This window comes from Heliangelus exortis, chromosome 4, assembly GCF_036169615.1.
Source record: "Heliangelus exortis chromosome 4, bHelExo1.hap1, whole genome shotgun sequence".
Lineage (NCBI taxonomy): Eukaryota > Metazoa > Chordata > Aves > Apodiformes > Trochilidae > Heliangelus > Heliangelus exortis.
The window spans coordinates 30,446,030-30,471,932 of record NC_092425.1 but is presented as its reverse complement, the minus strand read 5'-3'; the positions used below and the strand labels follow the sequence as shown (position 1 = coordinate 30,471,932).

Sequence of the window (25,903 nt, the reverse complement as noted above, 5' to 3'; positions counted from 1 at the left end):
GTACAGCCTTCTGTCTTTCCTTGGAAGACTTATGTTTCAGCTTGTATCATATTTTGTCTTGGAGTTCTGCACGAAAGCCACTTGCCTTGACTTCAGGATACCATCTGTGGGGAGCTGAAGCAACCATCTGCAGGGATAAAAAGGAACAGGTTTGTGGCTTGGTTTTAAGTGTTGCAAGTGGGAGCTGAATGCTCACGTTACTGACAATGAGGGTTGTTGTTTCAGATTTCTTTTGTCCTGAAGTAGCTGCAGGGGTGCTGTTCAGGCCTGGCTTATTTTGTGTGGGAGAGTGAGGGCAGTGGTGCATGCCAAGGAGAGGGCAGGTGTGATCACTGGAGAGATGAGGCTGCTTTGGTTTGACCTCACTAGCGAGACCCCTGAGGTCAGAGGCAGCAACAGCAGCTTGGATCCTGGGGAAGCTTCATCACAACTGCTTCATCACTGGGTTCAGAGGCAGTAAGCCTGACTTTCCTCAAGCCTGCTCTGTGCAAGTCAAGTGCAGATATTCCTGTGTTGTGTTCTGGAAGCATGGAAAGACACCTGAAAGCAAAGTGCTGGCTGGAGTCCAGCCTATTTTGTGACCTGGAGTTGAGAGCAACCAGCTTTGACCTGAATTAACTCCTGCAGGATCATTCCTTTGGCAGAGAGCAGGGAAGACAAGTTTTGGCAACACTAGGAAGCTTGGCACATACTGGTTTAGACCTGACATGGCTGATTCTGATCACACAGCTACTAGATCACAAAGTCAGTGAATATCAGGTCAGTTGTATGCTCCTTACTTACAAGACTCTGTGCTCTGGCAGTGTGGCTTAAGGTCCACGTTGGGGGTGGACAGTCTGAAATGGTAATGTTTTAATGTGGAGGTATGGATACGGCAGGACTTACCTTCTCTGGAGTTAGGGCAGCAGTTCAACATGGAGACCCATCTTAACTCCTGCCCTGACTCTGCAGCTTCTGTTTATGCCCTTATTTAATCTGTGTGCTGGGCTAGCTCTGAGCTCCTCCCTGCCTGCAGCTGGTTTGCTTGCCTGCTTCTTGATGGCAGTGTGGGGATTTCTGAGAGTCCTTCTCTCTATTTACATGTAAGAAGTGGAATATTTTAATTTGTCCTTACTTATTGAAATGATTGGAACTTTAAGGCTAAAAACTGAAGTGAGGTAAAATAAAAATACTGTGTAAGGCAAACAGAATTTTTCAGCCCAAATCATTGAAGTTTAATTAAATGTTGTGTCTGCTGGTGGAATGAATGCATCAGGTAACTCAACAATAGGTGGTGCCCTTGCCAATGGCATAGAGTGATGGTGGCAGCAGCATTTAATCTGCTCTTACCAGAGCTGTTGTTTCTCTGTGGGACATGCACTAAAGGATGTTGCCACACATCACATGCTGTTCCTTTCTTCTTCAGAGGGAGAATGCTGTACTCGGAGTATTGTTTTGGTAACTTTTTTCCTACTTTACAGATGGGTGGGGTAGTTTGTTTTCAAAATATACTTGCTGCTATGTGCTAAAGATGGGCAAGACAAGCTCATTTTTGTGCTCAGATTTGGAGATGATAACATTTGGGTTCCTCCTTTAGCTACACTGTGTTTTTTGTAGGTTGGCTGTTTGGACATTTGGGTGAGTCAGTCTGTTCAGTGACTGACACAAAGACATTGTGCTATTTGGTGAAGTCCTGTGACACTGGTGTTGCTGGTGGCACAGTCTTCTTGAAAACCCTTGTGGGGAAAGACCCTCTAGATGTTGTTTGGCTTTCTGCATCTGGGGCCCAGCTGGGATATCAGCAGCTTCTTATCGGGAGCCATAATTAATTCTGCAGGACAGGTCAGGAGATAAAGTTTCTTTTTTCCTACAGTCTGAGTGGCTTCTACATGGCATGAAACTGAGAGGTGCTGTCTTTTGACAATTATCCCAGAGAGCCTTTCCCATAAACAGGGCCTGTATTTGTCCTGAATGACAGGACCTTCAGAGGATACAGGAGGCTTCACCATCCCCTTGGCTGGTCTGTCCTATGTCCCTGAGTGCTGGAGGGCCCTTGGGACTCTGAAATGGGTCTGCAGCCTTTCTCTTCCACACCCCAATGTAAAATATATTGGGGAGATTGTGAGGGAACCTATGAGGCATGAAGATGTTCTGTAAACTGTAAGAGTCTTGTGGATAAGATCTATGGAGGCATGTGGATAGGCCACATCTGAGGGGGCTTTTTTTCCAGGCACAGGCCCTGAAAAAGCTGTGGGGAAGGTTGGCAGCTGGATCCGGACCAGGACCAAGAGGCTGCTGTGGTAATGAAGAAAGTCCTGGTATAGCATGAGGGGCCTTGTGCCAGAGGGTGGATGGGGGCATGGAACAGGGGCATGCCAGTGTATCTGGGAGGGTGGCAAACACTAGAAGGGATCTGCAAAAGCAGATAGGGAAAGGCATGTTGCAGCAGAGGGACAGTGCAGAGGTGTCCTGGAGGCCCAGAGGTGTTGCTGTAAGGTAGGTACAGCAACAGGTGCTGTTGAGGCGTTGTTGTAAGGTGGGTACACCATGCATGATGGGCACTGCTCCTGGGGCAGCTCAGGTAGAGCAATGCTGGTGTATCCACACCAACATCTCAAAGCAGACTGTTGCTGAGATTCAGAGGTCTTGCTGAATTAAATGTAGTAGATAGGGCTCAACATAGAATCATAGAATCGTCTGGGTTTGAAGGGACCTCAGAGATCATCAAGTCCAACCCCTGATCCACTACCGCTGCAGTTACCAGACCATGGCACTGAGTGTCACATCCAGTCTCTTTTTAAATATCTCCAGGGATGGAGAATCCACCACTTCCTGGGGCAGCCCATTCCAATGCTTGATCACCCTCTCAGTAAAGAAATTCTTTCTAATGTCCAACCTAAGCCCCCCTTGGCGCAACTTGAGACCGTGCCCTCTTGTCTTGCTGAGAGTTGCCTGGGAAAAGAGACCAACTCCCCCCTGGCTACAACCTCCTTTCAGGGAGTTGTAGAGAGTGATGAGGTCTCCTCTGAGCCTCCTCTTCTCCAGGCTGAACGTCCCCAGTTCCCTCAGCCTCACCTCACAGGACTTGTGCTGGAGTCCCTTCACCAGCCCTGTTGCCCTCCTTTGGACCTGCTCCAGCACCTCAATCTCCTTCCTAAACTGAGGGGCCCAGAACTGGACACAGTACTCGAGGTGTGGCCTCACCAGCACTGAGTACAGGGGCAGAATCACTTCCTTGGACCTGCTGGCCATGCTGTTCCTGATACAGGCCAGGATGCCATTGGCCTTCTTGGCCACCTGGGCACACTGCTGGCTCATGTTCAGCTTCCTGTCAATCCATCACATCCTGTGAGCAGCTTGTTTTATACTGTGCTCAGGTTTGGGGTTTTCTTTTAGCTTTATTTATGTAGCTTCCATATTTTAAAAATGCTATAGATCTTTGTCTTGACTGAGGCAACAACCGTGTTACAGACTTAGGGGGAGGGGAAAACTTGAAGTTTTGGTAGATTTTTTGTGAATAGTTGAGGCTTTTGACATCCATTCCACGATGGACATTTCAGAGTTTGAAAAAGGCAGCCATGTGTCCCCAGGGCCACAAGAGGTCACCACGGTGTGAAGCCCTTACACTGTGTGATCCCTAACCTGAGCTGCTGAAATAGACTGAGTGGGAGCAGTTTAAAAGCCACCATCTTGCTTTCCTCCCTGTTGTCCTACGCTGTTCAGTGGCCTCTGCTATGGTGTTGGGTCTTAAACTAGATTTGTGTACTGGTTGTGAGTAGGGAACATTTCCTCCTATATCCTCTGTGTGATCAGGATGTGAAAGCTGTGACTTTCTTTGGGCAGTAGGACATTTAAGTGTGGTGGTGCTGCTGTGACCGCTGCTCTTTCTACAACCTTGGTAAGCAACTGTATGGATCATCATTATTTTTGTGTTCTATTGAGAAACAGGACTCTCTTCCATCTTACACATCCATGGCTGGTTGTACACTCTGGACAAGAGAGCAAGCAATGGAAATACAATGCCTACACCACAAATTCAGTCAATTTGGTGTGTAAATGAAGGAATGGTAGTCCTGTCAGTCTGGGCTACGGGAGCTATAATGGTCTTTAATCTATGTCAGATAACTCACAAGGCATTACCTTGGATTCCCACCTCTAAGTCAAGTAAAAGTAGCCTTAATTGCTTGTATGTGTCCTTGCCTTTCCAGATTATCCCCCTTTTTCTGTTTTGCAGTGCCATATAGGCAAGCCACAGGTGACTGGGAGCTTCAGCTTTTCAGCATTTATCAAGGCAGAGATGTTTATCAGAGAGCAGAATGTCCCGGGAGGGTTGATGCACCCTGGCTGGCAGGGGGGCTTCCCCAGAGAGTGTTTTGGGAGCAATTCAGGGCACTTCTGTCAGGCTTCTATTCTGAGCCTTCTCCTGGGGAAACATTTCCATGTTCAAGAACTAGGAAGGAGAAACTGGTGAAGTGGGGAGCCTGAGACTGCACACTATGGTTATCCCCACCTCCTTCAAAACAGGAGGAAGTGGGGAAAGCACATTCCAAAGAAAAACAGCTGCTGCCTTCATCTCACTGATTTTCCCAAGGGCAACTCCAGTGGCTTCTAACTTTGCTGGAGCCCTGGTTTGTACTGGCATTCCTTTTCCTGGCAGACTGTACAGAAATAGCAGGACAGGGCATTGCTGTGGGATGGGAAGGTGTGTGAGTGGAGCGGGGCTGGGGCCAGAGCATCCTCTGGGGAGGGAGGAGCACCCAATCCCAGCAGCTGGGGGAGCTGGGTGCCTGGTGCTGGTGTTGGTGCTGGTGTTGCTGTGCCAGGGCCAGGACCCATCCTGCCAGGACAGTCACTGTGTCCTGGGGCACTGCTGCATGGCTGGCAGAAGGCAGGGAAGAGGGAGCCCTGAGGTGAGCAGGCCACAGGGCCACCTCAGAGGAGGGATGGTGAGAAAAGCTGCTTCCTTCCTACAGACCTTCCTTGCTCTGACAGAGCTCTGTGCTCCTCAGCAGAACAAAAGGAGCAAGCAGTGTTTCCTCAGTGCTTCTGACATCCATCAGCATTTCCTGCTTCTCAGCTGCTCTGACCAAGTCAGGGACTGAGTGTAGGAAGCCAACCTGACTGGAAAGCCATGGGTGGTAGCTTCAGGCTGGGTGTGATTTCACAGAGAAAACCACAGTTTCAGCCAAGTCACTGGGATTATTTCTTCATTACATCCAGATGGGGAATGGAAGTGTGAACATCCCTAGGGGGAGAGAAAATTAGAAAACTTAGACAATTTACAGAAACAGATGTGGGTTTGCACGCTATGCAAGTGTTTGCTGGCAGGAAAGGGCTGTCCTGTCCCTCAGACCCTGGGGTCTTGCCTGCCTCACCAACCTCTGCCTGGGCTCTCCTCTGCCTGCCCTGCCATGCTGGCCCTCTCCCTGGGAGAGCTCTCTGGGGCTGCAAACATCTCCTAAGAGCTCCAGGACAAAATAACAACAGTGGGCAGACGCAATAAAAATCTTGTTCCCTTCATAAGGCAGATTTTGGGAATTCATACCTGGTTTTGGGGAAGGAGATAGAATTTATTCTCAGAGGTGTGATTGTGTTTATGCTGGACATTGCCCATAAGTTTATGCTTGTCTTAAAACAAGACATGAGGGAATTAAGTAATCCTCAGTGCAGTTCCTAAGCACACTTCCCTTTCAAGAAAAGGGAAGTAGGTTTTCATGCTGCCCTGGGGGAAAGCACTTTCCACACCTGATCACCAGCTCTGCACTGGCGTCACAGCAGGAATTGTGCTGGGAAGTTAGCACACTGTTTTCTGCTTATTAGATAGCAAGAAAAAAGAAGTGTGAGAAGGTTAGTTTTGGCACACAGTCTGGCCACCCGATCACAAGAGGAATATCCTAGAGAAACAGGAAAACATAAAAGCCGTAAACAGCAGTTCTGCAGTTGAGGTTGCAGATGGCTGTGGGGAGATCTCTGCCTGCCTTGTTGGCACGAGCCTCTGAGTTTAATTTATGGAACAGAGCTGTAACAATCTTGAAAAGAAGCTGGATAAATGTAGATGTTAAATGTTAATGCAAACCCCAAATTTAATGCCTATATGCACAGCTCAGTGTTCTCTCAGTGTTTTGGGCTCAAGAGGTCTCTGCTGCTCAGGTCTGAGCTGCTCAGTGCTTTGCCATCTCAGCACTGTTTGCACCCAGAAACTGGGTGGCCCAGTGCCAAATCCCCCAGTGCAGCTGAAGGGCTTCTCTGTGGCCACCTGAAGCACAAGACAAGTTTGTCACCGAAGGCAGCTCCATTCTCCTGTTACAGGGGGTACAGATCTGCTCTGATCTCTGATAGAGACATCCCTTGGCCAACTCTACCTGCTAGATGTGCCAGTGGTGCCCAGGATGTGATCGTCCCATGCTGTCCCTCGATGGCCCTGCCAGCCGTGGGATGGCAACCAGCAGAAAAGGCTGGAGGTGGTACCATGGAGCCCATGGCCCCACAGTGGGGATCTGCAGCTGTATCCTTGGCTCCCTGCTAGCAGCACAGCACCTCTGCTGCTGTGACCTCTCTCCTTCTGTGCCAGAACTGTGTTGTCTTCTTTCACATGTCCCAGGGAAGAGGCAATGCCAGGGAAGGGGCCCAAGAGCTGAGTTTAGTTGAGGGTTTAGCTTGGTAACTGACTCTGTAATTCAGAAGGGATGCAGGAGGATCCAGAGGGAGGGGGTGGCTCTTCAGAGATGCTGTTGCATTTAGGCTTCTCTGTCAGTCACTCCAGCCTTAGTATGCTGGAGGGTTTTGACTCATCTTCTGAAGACCTCTAGTCCTTCCCACACAATGTGTCAGGAACCCACCTCACACTGGGTTTTGGATTCTGTTTTATCACCACATGCTTCAGTTTGTCCCACTGCAATACCAAACCTGAGGGTTGTCTAACCACTGTGTTAGCTTGCTGAGGAACCAGACCTTAAATTCATCAAGGCAAAGTAATTAACAGTGTGAGAATTTTACCAAAATCCATGTAGGAAATGCTTGTGTACATTTTAATTTCCCCTTTCAGATGTAGTTCTCTGACAATAAGTAACACTGCAGAAGTTGCTGCGCCCCATCTACTGTGGGGACTACAATAATGCTCTTGGCCATGCTGTGAGGAAGCCTCCTCCCTTTCTCTGGGGTATCTGTTCCTGGGAAGGGAGTGCATTCACCCTCAGGTTGAAATGGGTCTGGGCACCCTACCTGATTTCTCTGGTCATGTCTAGGAACCCAAGTGAAAGCAAATAGCCACAGCCACATCCCAGCTTTCCCAACATGCAGCTGCCATCTTGACCACATCCATTTTTCCTGCCTCCCTTTGAAAACATAAGCAAACTTCTTGTGTGTTGTGTACATCTTGGAGACTTCCTTTTTACAAGGAGTCTCATGGGAAAAAACAGGGTTAATGGGTACAAGTTGCTCCTGGGGAAATTCCAATTGGACTCCAGAGGAAAATTTTTCACTATGAGGGCAGTTAGACATTAGAATAATCTCCCAAGGGAAGTGGTGAATTCCCCTACACTGAACAGTTTTAAGACAGGGTGCTGGGCCATCTCATTTAAACTGTTATTACCTAGAAAGATTGGACCAGGTGATCCTTGAGGTCCCTGATGCAGTGCCTTCACATAAGCAGCAATTAGTTTTATTTTGTATAATACAATTATCATTTAGGTCAGGAGAAAGGCTTTTAGAGCTAAATACTATGGCTCTACTTCCGGAGCACTGCACATACCATATTAGTTGAGGCAGACCAAAACCAAAGCTGAGCAACTCTGAGAGCAAAAAGGAAACTAGATGGGGGGGGACAGGAATAGCTTCCTTCCTTGATCTCACACTCTTTCCTACCATCAATAGGCTGATGGTTTCTCCAAGTGAGACAGGAATTTTTGGATTAAGAGGCAAAAGTGACATTGCACTATAAACTTGCTCATGTCTTTACAAGACAAAACCCTGGATGATGTCATTTCACAAAACTGGTCATAAAATGTTAATTACTTGAGGGATAAGACTTTATTTTTTGCTGTCAACTTACTTTGCAATGCAAAAATAATTTTCAACTCTCCACTCCACCCCTATAAATATTTTCCACAATGAAGTGTTTGTTTCTGAAAATCACCGATAATGACTCATTCTGAATTTTAACAAAAGGAGAAGCAATGTATTTTTTAAGGTATTAACAGTATTCTCTCACAGACAGATGTTCCTCTTCATTGCACAGCATGAAGAGGTGAAAAGGAGCAGAAAAACTGCAGTAGGAAGGACAAAAAAAGATCAAAGATCAAGAGAAATGTATCAGACTGTTGTATCACTCCTACCTTTGGAGTTGCCTGTGTTGTGACAAGAGCTTGGAGCCTAGGGTCTCTTTGTGGCTTTCCAGGTCACTGCATTGTGCCTCCCTACGGAAGGTCTCAAATTTTTATTCAGAAAATTCCAAAAGACTGCAAGAAGCAGAAATAAATCTGATGTTGGAAGTTGTTGGGTCCAGATGCTCCAGGAAGCACAGTGCAAGGAAATAGGTGGGAACTAAGACATGTTAGAGTATGTTTCCTATTCTACAGTCTTGGTCTTTTGCTGAGCTCACTTGATTCTAAAGTTATTTATGAATTATTTTACAGAAGGATCCACTCCTTATCCAAAATGCAAACTGCTTACCAGATGGCCTCACATCTGGATTAGCGTGCAGTGCAAAACAGAAAAGAATTGTTGCATTTTTAAGCAGCTGCTATTTGTGGCAGACCTAAAATGGGTGATGATCGCTGAAGACATTTATATCACTATAATTTTTAAATTATGTTTATTTATCTTCTTCTGACAAGCTGCACAGTTCTGGTAGAAACATTTCAGAATGTATGGGTATCTGATTTTCTTTGTCACAATTGCAATGGAAATTTATTGCCTGATTGCATGCACTGGTACTGGGAAACCCAAACCCAGGTAAAAACAGAATAGATGTAACACAAGTGCTCAAACAAACTGATAATGTGCTCAGGCCCCTTATCCAAACTCGTCTTAAACTAACAGGAAGATTGAAGCTTTTAAGAAGATAGTATTTTAAAAATGCCTTCAGTGAGCCATGCTTCCTTACCTTCATCCCTGTTGATAATTAACTGAATTAATTTAATTCTAAAGGGAAAAGAAAGAAATTGATTCCTCAGCCTGTACTGTGCAGCACTGTTCTGCAAGCTTCATATCAGCAGTTTTACAGCATGATTACATAGGTTATATTCTTTCAGGAGCTATTTATATTTTTTGCACAAACTGCTTTTCATCTACACATAAATTATCTTTTTTTTTTTTTTTCCTTTTTGCTTTATCTTGTAATTCTGTTTTTTTAAATCATTTTGGGAAGCAGTATGACTATCTTGGAATGCATTCTACTGTACAAAGTTAACATGAACAAATTCATTAGCTTTTTCAGAGAGTTCCCATTCTGCAAGGAACACAAAATGCACGGCTTTAGATCTGGATCAGGCAGCCTGTTCCTACTGCTTAATTGCTGAGGATGGTCTGAAATGGCTTCACTTTCTGAAGAAGACTTGGGTTCAATTTCTCTGCCTCTGGAGCTGTTTTCAAGGTTGCTGGGAAGCCCTCACCCAAGTCTCTGACTGAGGAGCAGTCAGCCCATTGGACTTGGGGCCCCCACGTTCAGCTCTGGGGCATTTCTCCTGCTGTGCTAGGAGTATGGGACATAAATTCCCTCCTTCAGCCTGATCATCTAAAGTGGAAAATCTCTTGTGCCCACAGCTCCTGGAGTATAGACTTGACACCTGGAATCTTGAAAACTATCATCAGAGCTTTGCTTTCCGTGTTGTGACAGGAAAGCTGGAAGTGACGAGCCTGGCCAGCTCAAGTTGTCTGTGCTGGGATATGCAGAAGTGTCCATGCTTGTGGTCCCTCCTCCGGGTTGGCCTCCTTGTGCTGGTGAAAGAGAGGATGTGTATGCTAGTAAAATGATACTGGCCAATCCTAACCAGTGCTCCTGGGGAATCCTCACTGACTTGTGATGAACCCCTATACACCAATGCTGAATCAGCCCAAACATGCCTGCCTGGGGTTTGCACCAGGTCAACTAAATACGTATACTCTCTCTCTCTTTTTTTTTTTTTTTTTTTTTTTTTTTTTTTTTAAGGCAGGGCCATATTTTGCATGAAGTCTCACTCATGCTACTGCAGTGAGAAGTGCAGGTAGTAGGGCCAGGCAGGTGACAATCTGCTCCTTTTCTCCTCACATGTAAAGGAGCTGCTGGGCTGCTGGGCGCCAGCAGCCACTGTAGCAGAGAGGAGGTGGCTGGAGGAGCAGCAGAGTGCAAAGAAAAAACTTGCCTCAGCCTGCAGGCTTTGCCCTCCTCACCCATCTTCAAGGCTTTTACATCTGCTCCCATAATCACCAGAGAGAAAGACGTATGCACCCGTACACCAACCCACAGAACCCACACAGGCAGAGCTGAGGAGCCCTCACCAGGAAGCTGCTTTACCCTAAACCACTCTGCCATTTCTTGTCACACTACATCTGAGTCTGCTGTCACTGCTGCCTCCAGATGAGCCAGACCCAGCTGCCAGGACTAATTTGGTCTGTATGTGCAGTGATCTCTGGTTACCTCTTGAGTTTTTGTTATTTGCGTGGGGTTTTTGTTTTGTTTTCCATTTTTTTTCCTCTCAATAGCGTGTTCTAATCTGTTAAAATAGAAGTCCATTGGAAAAAGCCAAGAGAACAGAACACCACGCTTTTTTTTTTCCCCTTATCTCATCTAGAACAGTTGACTTCTGAAACATTTGTTTCTAAGAGCTGCTTTCAGCTTCCTGCACCTGGTGAGTTCTTTGCATTTTCTTTCTTTTTTTTCTAAATGTGAATTTATATTCTGAATAAAATTCAGTATCTTTAGATTTATTTTTATTAAGAAGTTTGTGAAATTGATTCACTTAGTTGGTTTTACTTTTAATACCATCTGGTAAATACTCTGTGTTGTTCAACAGTGGTCTTAATCCTGTCCCAGGTCACATATTTTCTGGATTTTCACTTGTTTCAGAGTTTGTTTCCACCTCAGCATAAAAATGCCTTGTATGAAAGTAGAAAGAGGCATGTCATGGGCTACACCATGCCAGTATTTTCCCCTTAAACTGAGATAAGAAAAGAGAGAGAATGGAAATTACTCTAAAAGTGGTGAGTCTGATTCTGATCCCATTTACTGTTGTATGAACCAGGAACACAGGAAAGACAGGGATGTGTAACCCTGCAACAACTCAAAGGATGGCTTTCTTCCCCATTTGTGAAGCACATCATGATTATGAGAAAACAGTTCTGCTTCATCTTAAATGTTCCCATGCAAGTTTAGATGAAGATTTTATTTTGAGAATTCGAGAAAAGTGAAATTTAGGTCCTTAGGACTGAAGTGGGATTCAAAGTATTTTCAAGTTGCCAACATTTCTGTCACAGGCTCTGGTTCAGTAGGTGCCTGGCCCCATTGTGTCTAACAAGCACCTTTGTCACCTTGTGAAATGTTAGGGCTTCATTTGCCATCTAAATGGCCATGGCTGTAACTCCTTGCTTTCATCTCACCCCCACAGCTTCTTCTCCTCTGTTTTCTGAGCCATCCCAGGCATGATCATGGTGTGGAATCCCCTTAGAGAGCAGTAGGAATGTGTGTCCATGTGTGTACATCTGTGCACGTACATTTCTAACATTCTTCTTACAAAAGCTGCATTTTACAATGCTCCAGTAGCAGTGGGGTGACCTTGTCAGTTGCCAATGGGAGGCAATATGCTGGTTTTTGTCAGGAAAAGGTAAATGAGAAGGGAGTGCAGAGAGACTGGAATCATGCCTCTGACACAGGTCCCTGCAAAAAATTTGAATGTGGCTTTAGCATTTTCTAACTTCTTTCAGATGTGTTTGCACCAGTGGACGGAGCAGGAGTGTGTCCATGGCATCTGGAGGAGGCCTACTTTAACTTTGGATTTACTTTGAAGCAAATACTTGCAGAAGAAGCAGGTAGGATGAATGGGATGAGATATTTGCTAGCAGGCAGATCTATCAGCATTTTGTTGGTGTCTGTACATGTCCATTTTGTGCTGCTGTCAGAATAAGGTGGGACTGTGCTGCTTTGTATTTCACATTTCCAAAGTCCACCACTTAGATGAGAGGATGTTTACAAATGTTCCACTGGAAAAGACAATACACATATACTGACCTGACTTTGAGACAGGGTTTAATCTCCTTTTTCAGAGGAAAGTCTGACATTTACACAAGTGAATCTAATTAGCAAAGAAAGTGGGTAGAGGCTTGATGTGACTATCATGTTTGAGACTTAGGCAGTAACTGTAGTGCAGAAAAGCCCCTTGTGCACTTGCTTCCTGCTAAACTGAGAGAGTAGAGATTAATACCAAGCTTTGTATTCACTAGATTTAGGTACTACAAACCATGAAAAATAGTAGTCTTGTATTTATAGAGAACCTGTGTTTTTATAAGTGATCTGTTCTTCCATTCTAAGTTCCAGAGCAAATAGCTAATTTTTTTTTTAAATGGACTTGCTTCTCATGTATAGCGAGGCACAAATTGATAGTCTGTCAGCAGGGCTAAGGGGCTGTAAATTACTGTCATTTAATCTCATCTGGAGGGAATTTTACCAGGCCAAAGCAATGTGAGATGGTCTCATGGCAGAAGAGCAACAGGCCTCATGCGATTTCTTGTCTCAGAAGACAGTCCCTGTATCTACCTGCAGCACAGTAAAACCATGAAGCTGGAGCTACACTTCCAGAAAGTTACTAAAAATGCTTTTCCATCCAAATAACCAGCTTTCTCAAGAAAACCATTATATGTAAAAGTTTAGCAGATTCTGGCTCAGCTAGTCCACTAGGAGTATAAATTTGGGAAGGAAAGGAAAGCATTCTACCCGCTACATAAACCCGGCAACCCAGAGGCTGATGAAGTTGCATCAGCTGGTAACAGCTGTAGTGCCAGTGACAGCAAGGAGAGGCAATCTCTTGTACAGGGAGGACCAAGCCATATGGATTCTCAAAGATTTAAGTGGATGCTTTGCTATATATCCAGAGCACGAAGGAAAGGAGCAGAAATTGGGGTGGCTGTCTTGCAGGCAGTGCCTCTGGCCTGTCTTGTAGAGCAGCAGGGCTGCACCAGCAGAAGCTCCTGAGACTTTCTAATAACCTGCTGGGAGGACACCCAGGCAGGGATGTGAAATTCTGCTGTTTCTCCTCTTGCTTTTGCTGTGCAGCTCTAGATGTACATCGGTAGCTGGGCTAGGAGCTTTGAATGAAAAACATTTTCAATGAAATATACCTCTTCTCTCTAAAGAAATCACTCCCGATTTCCTTGTAAAATGTTGGTGGTGTGATTTTGTAGGTTTTGTTAAGAAACATTCAAATGCTACTGAATTCACCATTCATGTGATTAATTCTATCTGGCAAAGACCGTACAATGAAAAATTACAGATTTTTAAATAATGATTTTGACTATAGTTTGAAAAGAAATAAAAGAAGTTATTGTGAAACTTGCCTGTTTAAAAGCCTTAATGTGACATTTCAGGCATCACACTACTTGGCTTAACATCATTTCCAAATTAGGTTCTCACTTTTTGGCCAGCAGTGTGTGGTTTCATTAAATCAGCAGTTTTAAAATGTTTCCATGCTAGAAACACAGCTTACAGCTGAAAAATGTCTTTGGATAACCCCAGCATAGTAATTAGGAAAGGCATTTGGCTGCAGCTGTTTCAAGCTCACTATCAAAGCATTACTGCTTCAAAATACTGGACAAATACAACAAAGTGAGGTAACAACAAATTTTGTGGGCTGTAGCCAACCATTAGCTCTTCTCCACAAAACCAAACACAGTTTCAAGTGTGCTTAGCAGAATTTAGGCATGCTTCAATTTTTATGTCAATGAAGAACTGGAGAACTTAATCCACTGAAAGTCTCAGACTACAGTAGAAGGGGAGACATTTGCAGCCAGCAAACCTGTAATGCATCAGTGAGTGCGAGCACTGGAAGTAGCAGGTACAAAACCTGGGTTTACTTGGTCTAAAATAAGCAGCTGCCAAAATAGTAGGGAGTAATAATCCCATCAGTCCCATTCTGCTGGAGGCTGATCCAGAGGATGACCATCACAGCTGGCACAGCAGCTGGAGGATATCTTGGACATGGACTGAGCACTTAGTGTGTGCACTTGTTCCTCACAGGATGGGTATGGAATATTTGTGTGTGCTTAGCCCCCCTCACACCTGTGCCCTATGTTTGTTTTGTTCTTTGATCTTTCCCACCCTGCACAATTGTTTGCTGCTCTGTATATATTGCATTTCTTCTACAAAAGGAACTGCATTTGGTCTTTGGTAACAGAGGCCAAGGAGAAGCATAAATTCCTCAGGGGTGACGGTGGGGCTGAACTTGGCACGCTTGTCTTTACCTGATGAATTGTATGAAACTGCTGGAAGCCACATGAGGATTCTGCTATGGGTTGGGGTTTCCCAAGGGGACCCATGGTGACCTGTTCCATAGAAAAGACTCAGCATGTGCTGGAAAGGGACCAAAACCTCTCCTGGCAGAGGCTGGCACGAAAGGCTGTGATTGCGAACCGTTCACTATGCTGCTTGTGAGACACAAGTGTGAGCCTGGAGTTCCAGTCTCAGTAAGTGAGGCTGTTGTACCATCTGGTGATCTCTCTTTTCCTCATGAGTGACAGTGAGTTGCCTTTCAAGATTATCCTGGTTTATGTCAAACTACAGATTAGAGTGGCTCTCCTAATACAAAAGCGTGGCAGCAAGTCCCATAGATAGTTGGGTGTCTCCTTTGGCAGCCTCCTGTGCACACAGTCATTTAAAGAGCATGAAACCTCTCACTCCAGCAAGAACACTGTTCTTTCCTTTGGTTGACAGGCACCCCAGTAGGCACACAGTTTGCAGCTTGGCTTTTTTTTCCTGTAAATGTCTGTGCTTAAAAACTGGTAAGGTCTTTAGAGTTCAAAGTTATTGAATTAATAATAGACTTATCTAATAATAGAATTATCTATTAACTTCCTCTTATCATCTATGTGCTTGTGTTTTTCTCATTACTAAAATATATTATAAAACATCCCTCGAGTAGTTTCCTGTGTTTCCATCAATTTAAATGCAGGTTTTTAAATTAATGTATCTTAGAGCAGAGTTTTAACTTCGGATGAGAAGCAGTTGGGCAAAATATCTCTGAGTTTGAATCAAGTCCACCAGGATTCAAAAATAAAGCATGGGAAATGTTCTCATAATGTTCAAATGTGGCTCTCCTAAAATATCTCTCTTTTCATATATCTGTCATCATTTTCATGCAAAATGTGTAAAAATCAAGAAAATTAAGGAAAAATGTATATGCTCCCCACTGAGAAAACAGAAACTCTGCATTAAAATTTACTGTAGCCTGGGGATTTGCATGATCTTTAAACCAACTGAAAGCCAAATAGATGTTAGTTTTAAGTATCTGAAATGCCTTCTCAAAATACTAAGCTGAAGAATGAGAATGATTTATTCATTAATTTTGGTTGTAAAGAGCAGAGGCTTTTCTCCTCTTAACCTATTCTATATGACCCAGTGCTGTGTGCAGTGTTAGATGTTTTCTATAAAAGTGACAAGAGATTGAGGCTGTACTGGAATTGAAGAAGAGTAAAGGAAAACAGGCACTGAAATATATGTTCTGGTCTGGCATATGGTTGATTTAATATATAAATCAATGTAAAATCTAAAGTACCAGGTGTAACTTGTGCTAATTCCAGAAAAAAAAAAAAAAAGAATTTTGGACAGAATGTTCATTTTAAATTGGGCTTTAATCGTAACTATGTGTAAGATTTTGGCAATTTGATGTAGGCAAGTAGAAACGTCCATTTATTGTGGTTAATTTACTGCAATTGAGGAGTTCTAGAGAGGCTACATAGTAAGAAAAAATATTTTCCTACCTGTCCTGTAAATACGTATTAACTATTATTTTATCCTTTTATCTTTCATTTTTATCCTTGTGCGGGTAGAGTGTATGAATACTGAGATGGGGGGTAGACTGTGAAAGGCAACTCCTTTTTAGTTTATAAAACAAATTAAAAGGGTAAGGATGTTAGATCAACAAATTCAAGAAAACTTGTGATAACCGTATGTTTTGCATTGCATCTTCTACTTACGAAGTGATTTAAATTATTTTCAAACAGGCTCTCACATGCATGCACACACAAATTTTAAGAATTAAAAAGATGGCAATTTCCCTCTAGCTGACATCTGGACTAACATTTTAAGCAGCCTAATATATACATAGACAAGAAAAAGGTCTTTGTTGCTGGCAATTCTAAGGGGAAAATCTAAAATTGTCAGCCAGTTTCTCAGCGTAATAAAATAAATAACCAACCAAATGACTGTTACTTACTTTACTGTCTTATTTAATTCATCATAGCAAAAGTGAACAGTGACATGCAATAAACATGCGTTCTTCTCAAATAATAATAATAAAAGATTAATAATTTCAGCTAGAAGTCATTATTCTGAATTGTTTGGTCAACTGAAGCATCGTTTGTTGCTCAAGACACATATTCCTTCAATTAATTATATTCTTACCACAAATGTGCAAAAAATAATCTTCCATCAATCACTGGATAATTCTCTTCTAGCTAATATTTTCCTCCTCCACCTTTACCTCCCACTAAAATCAAACTTATGCAAATCCATAATGTAATCAACATGGAGAACCTCCTTCTCCTCACCCTGAAGAAGGTCTTGGATTGAGAATCTCCTTTCGTGGTAGGCATTTTATAAAACCAGAGGAAAGTTAAACCTTAACAGACCTCTGAAAGTAACCTTGAAGATCTTGTGAGGGATCTGTGGAGGACAGTGGACAAATAGTAGGACAATTTTTTAAAGGCTTTTTAACACTGGGGAGGATGCCACAACACCTGCGTTGTTCATATATTAGGTATACTGTTAATAGTGATCATTTGTTAGTGTTTAAGGGACCCAGTAAAGAAGAGCAGACTGTGCAAAGAAGAGAGAGGAGCACAGTGCTACCCCATGTTAGAGCTGAAAGACTTTTCATAGGTGTGTGTGATAGCACTATAGTCAGTGCATAGCACTTTACCTATGCTCATCTGCAAGCATATCTGTGTCTCCATCTGCATCCAAAAAGTATTTCAGTGGTGAATATACACATATATATATATATACATACACACATATATGTATGTGTGTGTGTACAAAACCAGAGAGTACGAGGGAAGGCAGACGGATGGATGGTTGGAGAACTTCTGTGCTTGAGAGTACACGTGTGACATTTGCACACGAGCTGCTCCATGTACAACTGTATTGTTGCTGAGAGTCACAAAAAAAATTCTTCTCTGTTTAAGAGGAGAGAAGAATAATCATTACAGGGAAGGCTGGGAAAGGAAGGTGCAGCAGCCAGTATCTTGCAGAAGGAAAACAGGCAGTGAGCAAAAGGGCACAGGTGACAGCTTGGGCACGACGTGGCCCTCCGTTCCCGTGGACTTCGGGCAACATTGGATCAGGCTGAGAACAGCACAGGAGTTGGTTTCCTCTGAAAGAATTACTTTCCTACACTTGGTTTACTCAAATTTTAATTTGGAAAGATGCAATGTTTGCACTGGAAATGGGTCACTTTGGAAAATGCCCTGTAGTGCTACGAATACCACATAGCCTGTAATTCACGGCCATGTCGTGCCGGGAACATGGAGAAAAATAACTTCAGATTCATGGCTTAGGTTTTGCAGCAGGTACTCAGCACTGCCAGATGTCATTGATTTCTGCTGAATTCAGGATATCTTGAGTCGATACATGAGAGTCTTAAAAGAATTTTTGTTGATTTTTGGAATGGTTCAAAGAATTTGTGTGGATATTTAACTTGTAAGTAGCTGAATTGAGGTGTGATTAGTCAGAGCTAAAGGCTTCTTGGAGATAAATATTTAATTTGTCTTCCTGGGCAGTTAAAATGAGTTAAACAGGAGATCTTTAGACATGTTGTTATACATGGGCTATATATGTGTAATGAATTAGCAATTTTTATGTAAGATATTTAATTATACAGGTGTATATGCATGTGCAGTGTGTAAATATGTACATTTTCTTATATGGAAAGCTTTTATCCCTTTACTATGACTTCACACCTCATTTCATCTTGTAAATAATATTGATCTGTATTTGTCATATTATAGAAAAATTTCCCAGTGTTAATACGAGAAAATTTGATGACACAGATTCCCTTGCTAATAATAAACTTGGCAAGATTATTGAGTATTTGATCAGAAATCCTTTTCTTCAGTTTTGGTTATTAAAACTGCCAATGATAGAAACTGAGATTTCAGGTGTTGTCCTGACCAAGAAGTGATTTTTTGCAAAGAAAGTGGTTGTTAAATTTCTGTAAGCTTCATAAATTAGAAATAAAAAACCCCAATAATTTTGTATTTTCTCAAAACAAAGTACTGCAATTTGAAAATATGAACAAGATTTCAGTTTAGTCAATAAGGGAATGTGATTAAAATTTCAAAGTTGTTGTATCCACACTTTGCTTTAAATGCTGGAAGGTTGTTTTTGAAATGACTTTCAAAAGACTTCAGAAGACTTCTGGCTTTGAAAATATGGGTTCACAGCATGTTGCTTGTACATCTAACTTTAGGAAGGCATTGCAGGTATGATTTCACTTAAGGATTAAATATCTGTATAAAATACCTTCTCATCCAAGCTTCTAGGCATCCTCTCAGTTCTTTAAAATATAAAAACACATTGAGAGATAGTCTGGCAGTTACTCTATAAGTATCATAAATATACCAGAGAGCTGAAGTATTCTGCCAATGAAATAACCTGCCAGGGAATAATGATGGGCCCTGTGGTAGCCTGCTTGGAGAGTGAATGAGCTGAATGCAGATTTTTTTGTGGAGCATTTTGGGGACAAGATGCAGCACCTTACAATGGTACAGACTGTGGGCCAGTTCTTCATGTGGCAGTGGAACCACCACTGAATGCCTCTATGGACTGAAACACTGACACTGTCTGAGGGGGTTGGAGGCTGTGTCCTAGACTGGCAAGACCAGGCCACTTAGTGGTGTAGACCAAAATCATCTTAAAATGAGTTTAAAATCCAGGAGATAGTTAACACCACAAATGTCAGAACATTGGCTTAATGAATTCTTGACAGGAAACTTTGCAGCAAGGGGCCATTTGCTTACAGACCAGCTGCAGTCCCCAGACAGACTGCAGCTGACGTGTGAGTTTCCAGTAGCTCCAAGTTGTGGCAGCAAAGGTGCAGCAGTCTGGAGGCTTGTAGGTGAATGGAGCAACTCCAACACACCCACAGAGTTGAAAACAAGGTAGAATGGCAACCTCGTGATCTGTCTGAGCAGCCAGACTGGATCCACAGTGTTCCAGAGACATCAGCCATGGTGTCTCTGTTACAGGGGCCATCCATCTCCCTGATACTTCTTCTGGATGCTGCCCCCAGTCAGGCAACAGCATCTCTGCCTTGTCTTTGATTTCCTGCCAACTTTCCTCCTCTTCCCCCTCCCTTCCCCTCTTTTTCTGTTTACAGGAGTTTTCTCAGGCCCCATCTATGCTCTGCAGTGCCCACTGCACTCATGGAGGTGAAGGTGTTAAGCTGCAAGATGTTCTGGCCATAGAGGGTAACCTCCATGTCTCCTTCCTGTTCTCAGGAGTCTCTACCTAAGCGATGGAAAGAGAGTTTTTATGTATCTGTAATGAAGTTAGATGGGGCAGTGATTACAGTCAATAGGACAGAGAACTGTAGGCAATATTTTGGAGACACCACCTCTGTGTGAGATGGGATTTACAGGACTAATGTGGGCAGGAAAGGACAATATGTGCATTCAGGCATTGCATAGCAAGTGGAAGTCTCTCCAGTGGTTTTCAGCTATTTAAATTAGTATAAATGTTTTTATTCCTTGCAGCATACACAATGCTCAGACTGAAAAATCAGCATGCTCCTATCCTGATATCAACAGGAACTTCACTAAGATGTAACTGTGGCAGGGAACGGATAATGGCAATAATGGTTAGAATGTTAATTGCTTTAACTCTCTGAAGTATTTTGTGAATGCCTGATCTAAAAAGCCTGTTATCTTGCCTGCATTGTTTTTTTACATTCAGCTAATTCCTTCCAAATCCCTTCTGAGGGTGCACTATCAATATCCATTCTAGGTTTTGAAACAAGGAGTTCCTGACTCCTTATTTTCCCCTGTCATGAGACACTGTCCATCCCCTGCAGATGTTTAGCCATAGTGAGCCATACACACAATGATCTTATAGCAGGTACCAGAGGCATTCTCAGCATAAACAAAAATCCCAACCCAAACTGATAAACATACCCCTTCTGATATGAGGTGTCCTCCTGTCCTTCTTTGTTGCTAGAATTGTTTCAACAAATATTAGGCAATTTGTCCATAGGATGTACATTCACATGAATTCTCCATCAGCAAAGAGCTTGGTGCTGCTGTGCTCCCCTCACCATTCTGTCGTGTTACAGGCTGATAACACCACTCACCTCCTCCATATCATATTGAGCTGTGATTGAGTGTGAAGCACTGGCATGAGATTTCAGAGGTGCAGGACAGGCAGTGTCCAGAGCATGGCTGTTGTACAGCTTCTCAAAGATTCTCTCTCAAAGTAAACACACACCAGTGCCAAGGTGCTGTATTCCAAAGGCAGAGGGAACAGAATTAAGAAAGCAAAGAAAATAAACGTTGCATTAGTATTCATATACATATGTATATATACAGATTATAACACAGTTGAAAAAAAATTGTGCTTTATCTAAAACTGAGCAAAATTTTTCTTTGAGGTTAATCTCCAAGTTTATACAAGGTCACTGTTTAGAATGACTGCATGAGAATTAGACATATATTCTTATACTTAATATTATAAAAACTCTCACCTTATTAAAATAAAATCTTCTACTGTTACTAGGGATTAAATCATAAATCAAAGTAGTGGAAGGTACAGGTTTATATCATAAATTTCAGATCCAAACCAGACTTGATAAAATAGTAAAATTTGGGAAACCAAATCGTTAGAAAAAAAAAAGAAATCCGTCAGCAACTTAGGCTCAACCATCTGTGATCAGATTTTGTGCAGACTTCTAATGGGTATAGCATGCTGTACTTTTGGAGTAAGACTGTAGTATATAAGAGAAAGGAACCTAAGCTTTTGCAAATATTTACACAACTAATTGTAGCTGTAGAAATGCCCAGTATTGGCCTGTCCTTTAAAAGACATTTTCTGTTGATGTTTGATCTAAAGAGCTTTCTGTTAATTGTGGTGAATTTGTAGAATTATTTTAATGTTCTTATTTACTGTCAAGGACAGTCTATGTGCATAACTAAAAACATATCCTCAGTATGGTCATATGTAGTCCTGACTATATATGGGGGCACATAAACTTCACATGGCTGAGAACAAAAGTCAGATCAGGACCACCGATGACAATCTGTCCATAGGATCAGATCCTTGTTATATGCTGTTTGTTATTAGTCATCAATGGATTGTAGGAAAATATCTTTTGCTTTAGAAACAATTCTGCACTGTTGTGGAGTATTTCAGACCTTGTTATTGTATGCACTGACTAGCCATATTCATTAGTCATTTCTATCTTTTTCAGTCTTTAATAATGTATACACTTTCTGTAAAAATAGCCAACATCATGGTACCTGGTAAGCAACAGGCTGAGTACCAGAATATTTTTATCTGTCTTCCTCTGTTCTGGCATTTATGAAACAGCAAAAGTGATGCTTAGGACATCCTTGGTTTTCCCCACATTCAAATATTCATGGAATGGTGAACCTGAAGGCATCAGGACTACTTGCAACAAAGAGATATTTGTTCTGAAAAGGAGACTTGGTACCTACTATCTCCTGGGAGCTGGCAGCTTTGTCTGCATCACAGTCTCCTGGCTTGTGGTGGCTTGTGGTGTTTCCAAACTGTACTGCTGATAGTACCTGTTCCTGAAGCAGAAAACCCTGAAGGAAAGATGACGATGCATTTAAGTAATTGGACTGTTTACCCTTCATATCAAGGGTATCATACCCTTCAAATTATTCAGAGGAGTATTTTGTAAATGTCTTATTTAATTCCATTGAGAGCTTGTTTGGGGATGGAGAAGGCAAAACAGTGGAGTTAGTGGCCCTACTGAATCTTAAAAAGCACATTTCCCACTGCTGCTGTCAAAACTTAAATTCACAGAGCAGCTTGTTTCCTGGCAGCCAGGAATGCCGTGAAGCCAACTCAGCCCCATCCCACTTCCTAGAAGTGAGCTGAGATGGTGAGAGCAAAGTCACCCTGGCAGAGCAGGAAGCGCTGTGGGTGCCGGCAGCACACGCACGCACCAGGACTGCCCCACAGCCTCTATAAAACAACGTGCTCTGGCCAAACCACACACACATCTTCTTTCAGCCAGTGCATTGTGCAGGAGAGATGCAGATGTGCCAGCAGCACGAGAGGAGGTAGGGTGCTGCCTCGCCAGAAAATGAAAGCAGGGGTGTTGCCAGGAGCAGTTGTCAGTGCCTGTGAAATGTTCTCTCTAAGATAATGTAGCTCTTTTCTCTTCTTTTCCTTTGTTTGTCCCCTTTGTGGTGTAAGCAAAAGCTTTGAGTGCACTGGAAGTGTGGGTGAGGGATGGTGGTGGTGGGTCAAGGGTGGTGAAACTGGAGAGTATTACAGTAATGTAGAGTATATGCTTTTTGTGGCCATCATTCATTTCAGTGCAAACAGCCTCATGCTGTGACTTCTCCATATACAAAAGAGGAAAGAATATTTTTGTGACATACACAAGACATTTTGAAATTATGCAGTGATTTTAAAAAAAAATTACTTCTGTTGAGCAGAATTATTTTGCCTTTGATTTTGCAGTTAGTGATTTTCATAGCATCTTGAGTGTTGCCCTGTGTGAGCAGTGAATCTTGCACACAGCTAGTGGGAAAGAGGCAAATGCTTTCAAAATAGGAAAATTTGACTGAATGCTTGCGGGAGCTCAAAAGCAGTTGCATACTCTGAAGAGGTACTCTCAGTTCAGGTTTAGAAGAGAGTAAATCTCAGGGTGGTTGGATTGCCCTGTGAAATTGTCTAAGACAGGCACTGGTGGCTTTCTTTAGCTTGTGCTTGTTGGAAGTGATTTGTACTTTTTTGTATTTTAGCTGTGAATTCTTCATTGTTTTTGAAAACTGTTAAGGGTCATGTCACTCAAAATTCACACCTGATGTCTTTGCTTCCTCTGTGTCACAAGTGGTTCTGTGTTACTGTTCATTATAGGATTGCTCAAATAATTAAAATGGCTAGAGAAGGGCTTTTTTTCTCTTTACTTCTAGAAAGCATTTTCAAGGGACTCATTGGCTAAGATGGATCTAGAATTCTGTCTGTCTTGGTGAAAGTCGCAGGTAGAAAGCCTCTCACTAAATGCAGGCTAGTAGTAGTTATACCAAAGTTAAATTGATTTGACTAGTTTGTTACACAATGGGAGTGAAAAAATAGTTGGTGTCAGTGGAGAATGGCAGAGATGATAGGACTGCTAGACCCAATGGAGCAGCAGGAAGTGAATGGCTGGTGCACAGGCAGCTGGCTGGGAGGGAAAGGTGGGGTTCAGCATCCTTGATGTGGAGTACTCCCCATGGCTGTCTGAAGACATGTCCAGACATTGTTATCTTGAAAAATTGTCTTTTCTCTGTGGGTTATAAATGTCACATTTTATTTTCACTCTTCTAGAAACATCATTTGGATTACTGAAGAATTAATACTGACAACAGCACAGAGCCGTGTGGGAGAAAAGGAGATTTTATACTAAAGTGACACAATCAAGCCCTGAGAAGTAAAGAGATTTGGGTGGTTTCTTACCAAATGGAAGTAATTTAGAAAGCCTCTGAGACCGCCGCATCTCTCCATCCTACTTCTGCTGGGCGGAAACGGTGCTCTTGACCCTAAACATTAACAAAATGCTGGATGCAGTCAAGTGTGTTCTGGTGGGAGACTCTGCGGTGGGAAAGACATCTCTCTTGGTACGTTTCACCTCTGAGACTTTTCCAGATGTCTACAGACCCACTGTGTATGAAAACACTGGAGTGGACGTCTTCATGGATGGTGTACAGATTAGCTTAGGTCTTTGGGACACGTCTGGCAGCGATGCCTTCAAAGGCATTCGCCCCCTCTCATACCAACAGGCAGATGTGGTGTTAATGTGCTACTCGGTGGCAAACCACAATTCCTTTCAGAATCTCAGGAGCAAATGGATTGGCGAGATCCGCAGCCATTTGCCTCGTATCCCCGTTTTGGTAGTGGCAACTCAGACCGACCAGCGTGACGTGGGGCCCTACAGCTCCTACTGCATCAGCCCAATGGATGGGAAACGTCTGGCCCAGCAGGTGCGAGCCAAAGGCTACCTGGAGTGCTCTGCCCTCAGCAACCGGGGCGTGCAGCAGGTGTTTGAGTACGCCGTGAGGACAGCGGTCAATCGAGCCAAAAGGCAGAACAGGAGGAAGCTCTTCTCCCTCAATGAATGCAAGGTCTTCTAAGGATCATCGGTGGCTTTGCCCACGTTCCTTCTTTCCATCTCCACACAAGGATGGTGGTGGTGGTGGAGAGAATAAAAGGAGGACTCCTGGCAGGAGCACTGTGGAGATGCCCCTAGTGAGACAGACGTGCACTCTCTCTGCTCTGCTCCCTCTGCATTCACATGACCATTATCTTGATAAACAACAGCTGCAGGTACATGCCCTTACTCACAAGCCTGTGTTTGGACTTTACTAGTCTGGAGCAGGCCTAGCCTGGAGATGTGCAGGTAACAGCTGTGTTCATTTTGTTGTTTCTGTTGCTGTTCCTCAGTACTGGTTTGTCTGCATTTATTTAATGACTAACTTCTGTCTGGATCAATCCCCACCTCTTGACATGTCTGTTGACATGAAGGTTTTTTACTTTAAGAACTTAGTGTGTAACATCTGACCACTGTGTCCTCTATTTAAAAGACTCTTTTATACATTGTTGTAATATCCTGACAGGTGTTTTTCATATTTTGGAAGTTCTTCCTTTCACTAACCACAGAAGAAAATTGTTCTATCTGTATAATAAATGGCCTGCAGGCAAACCTATCACTTTTTAGATACGCCTGAGTCACTGTGTAATAGTGATCAAATCCAGTGTGTTCAGAGGAAGAGTGATCAAATCTCAGTGATATTCGACAGCTGTCCTGTGAGATTTATTTTGTTATCTTAGTCTTGTTCCTCAGCAACATGGTCAAAGATGGGATGAACCAAGAGGAAACTAACCTGATTCTTAATAGACCTCACCTGGTTACAACCCCAGAAGGGCTGCCTTGCCAGTCAGGGCTGGTTTAGATGTATGGTTGGGGTGGCAGAGATGAATCTGTGCTATCATCACTTCTGTTGTCCCTGATGTCACTCTGGAAGCAAAAGGGATCTCCAGGGATGAAATGTATTTTGTCATAAGCACTAAAATTCTCACATTTTTTTTGTACACTTATTTTTGAAACAGTCTTTTTAGTGAAACTGGTCACCTACTATAATAAAAAATTAAGTACATAGCAATGTTGAATGTGTGTATTTAGAATGGATAAATAATTTGAGTTTGCATACTAATTATAAGTGCCTGTGTTGTAATAAGACTGAAAGAGGTTTTGCATCCTGGGATGCCTGGCAATTTTAAGAGCCAAATCCTGACACACCAGGTAATCCTTCTGCACAGAAAGCCAGGGTAGGGGGGTGGAAACTTCAGGTGTGTAAGAAAACTCTGCTAGAGGATGGCGTGGGTCAACACATAATGCTGTACATTCCTTGTGAGTTGTGGTGTTCCTCTCCTCATGCTATCTGTCCCTCTGTCACACTCTCCCATGTCCACCTTGCATGCAGAGTTACTCAAGTATTTGCAGTCCTTGGTTAAAAA

At 43.0% G+C, this 25,903-nt stretch overlaps 1 protein-coding gene across 2 annotated transcripts; it reads left to right on the top strand.

The window, feature by feature from the left end:
• The first annotated feature begins 10,416 nt into the window (after positions 1-10,416).
• RHOH (ras homolog family member H) lies at positions 10,417-25,544 on the top strand. 2 transcript variants are annotated; one of them, XM_071743693.1, is made up of 3 exons: positions 10,417-10,805; positions 11,878-11,982; positions 23,717-25,544. In XM_071743693.1, the coding sequence occupies exon 3, from the start codon at positions 23,944-23,946 to the stop codon at positions 24,517-24,519; it is 576 nt and encodes a 191-aa protein (XP_071599794.1). In that variant the 5' UTR covers positions 10,417-10,805; positions 11,878-11,982; positions 23,717-23,943; the 3' UTR covers positions 24,520-25,544. The 2 variants fall into 2 exon arrangements, with proteins under 2 accessions (XP_071599794.1, XP_071599795.1); XM_071743694.1 differs by lacking the exons at positions 10,417-10,805; positions 11,878-11,982 and adding an exon at positions 18,406-19,983.
• The last annotated feature ends 359 nt before the right edge of the window (positions 25,545-25,903 follow it).

Bases quoted from the DNA above. Each gene is read 5' to 3' on its own strand.
- RHOH (XM_071743693.1), top strand. From the start codon at position 23,944: ATGCTGGATGCAGTCAAGTGTGTTCTGGTGGGAGACTCTGCGGTGGGA.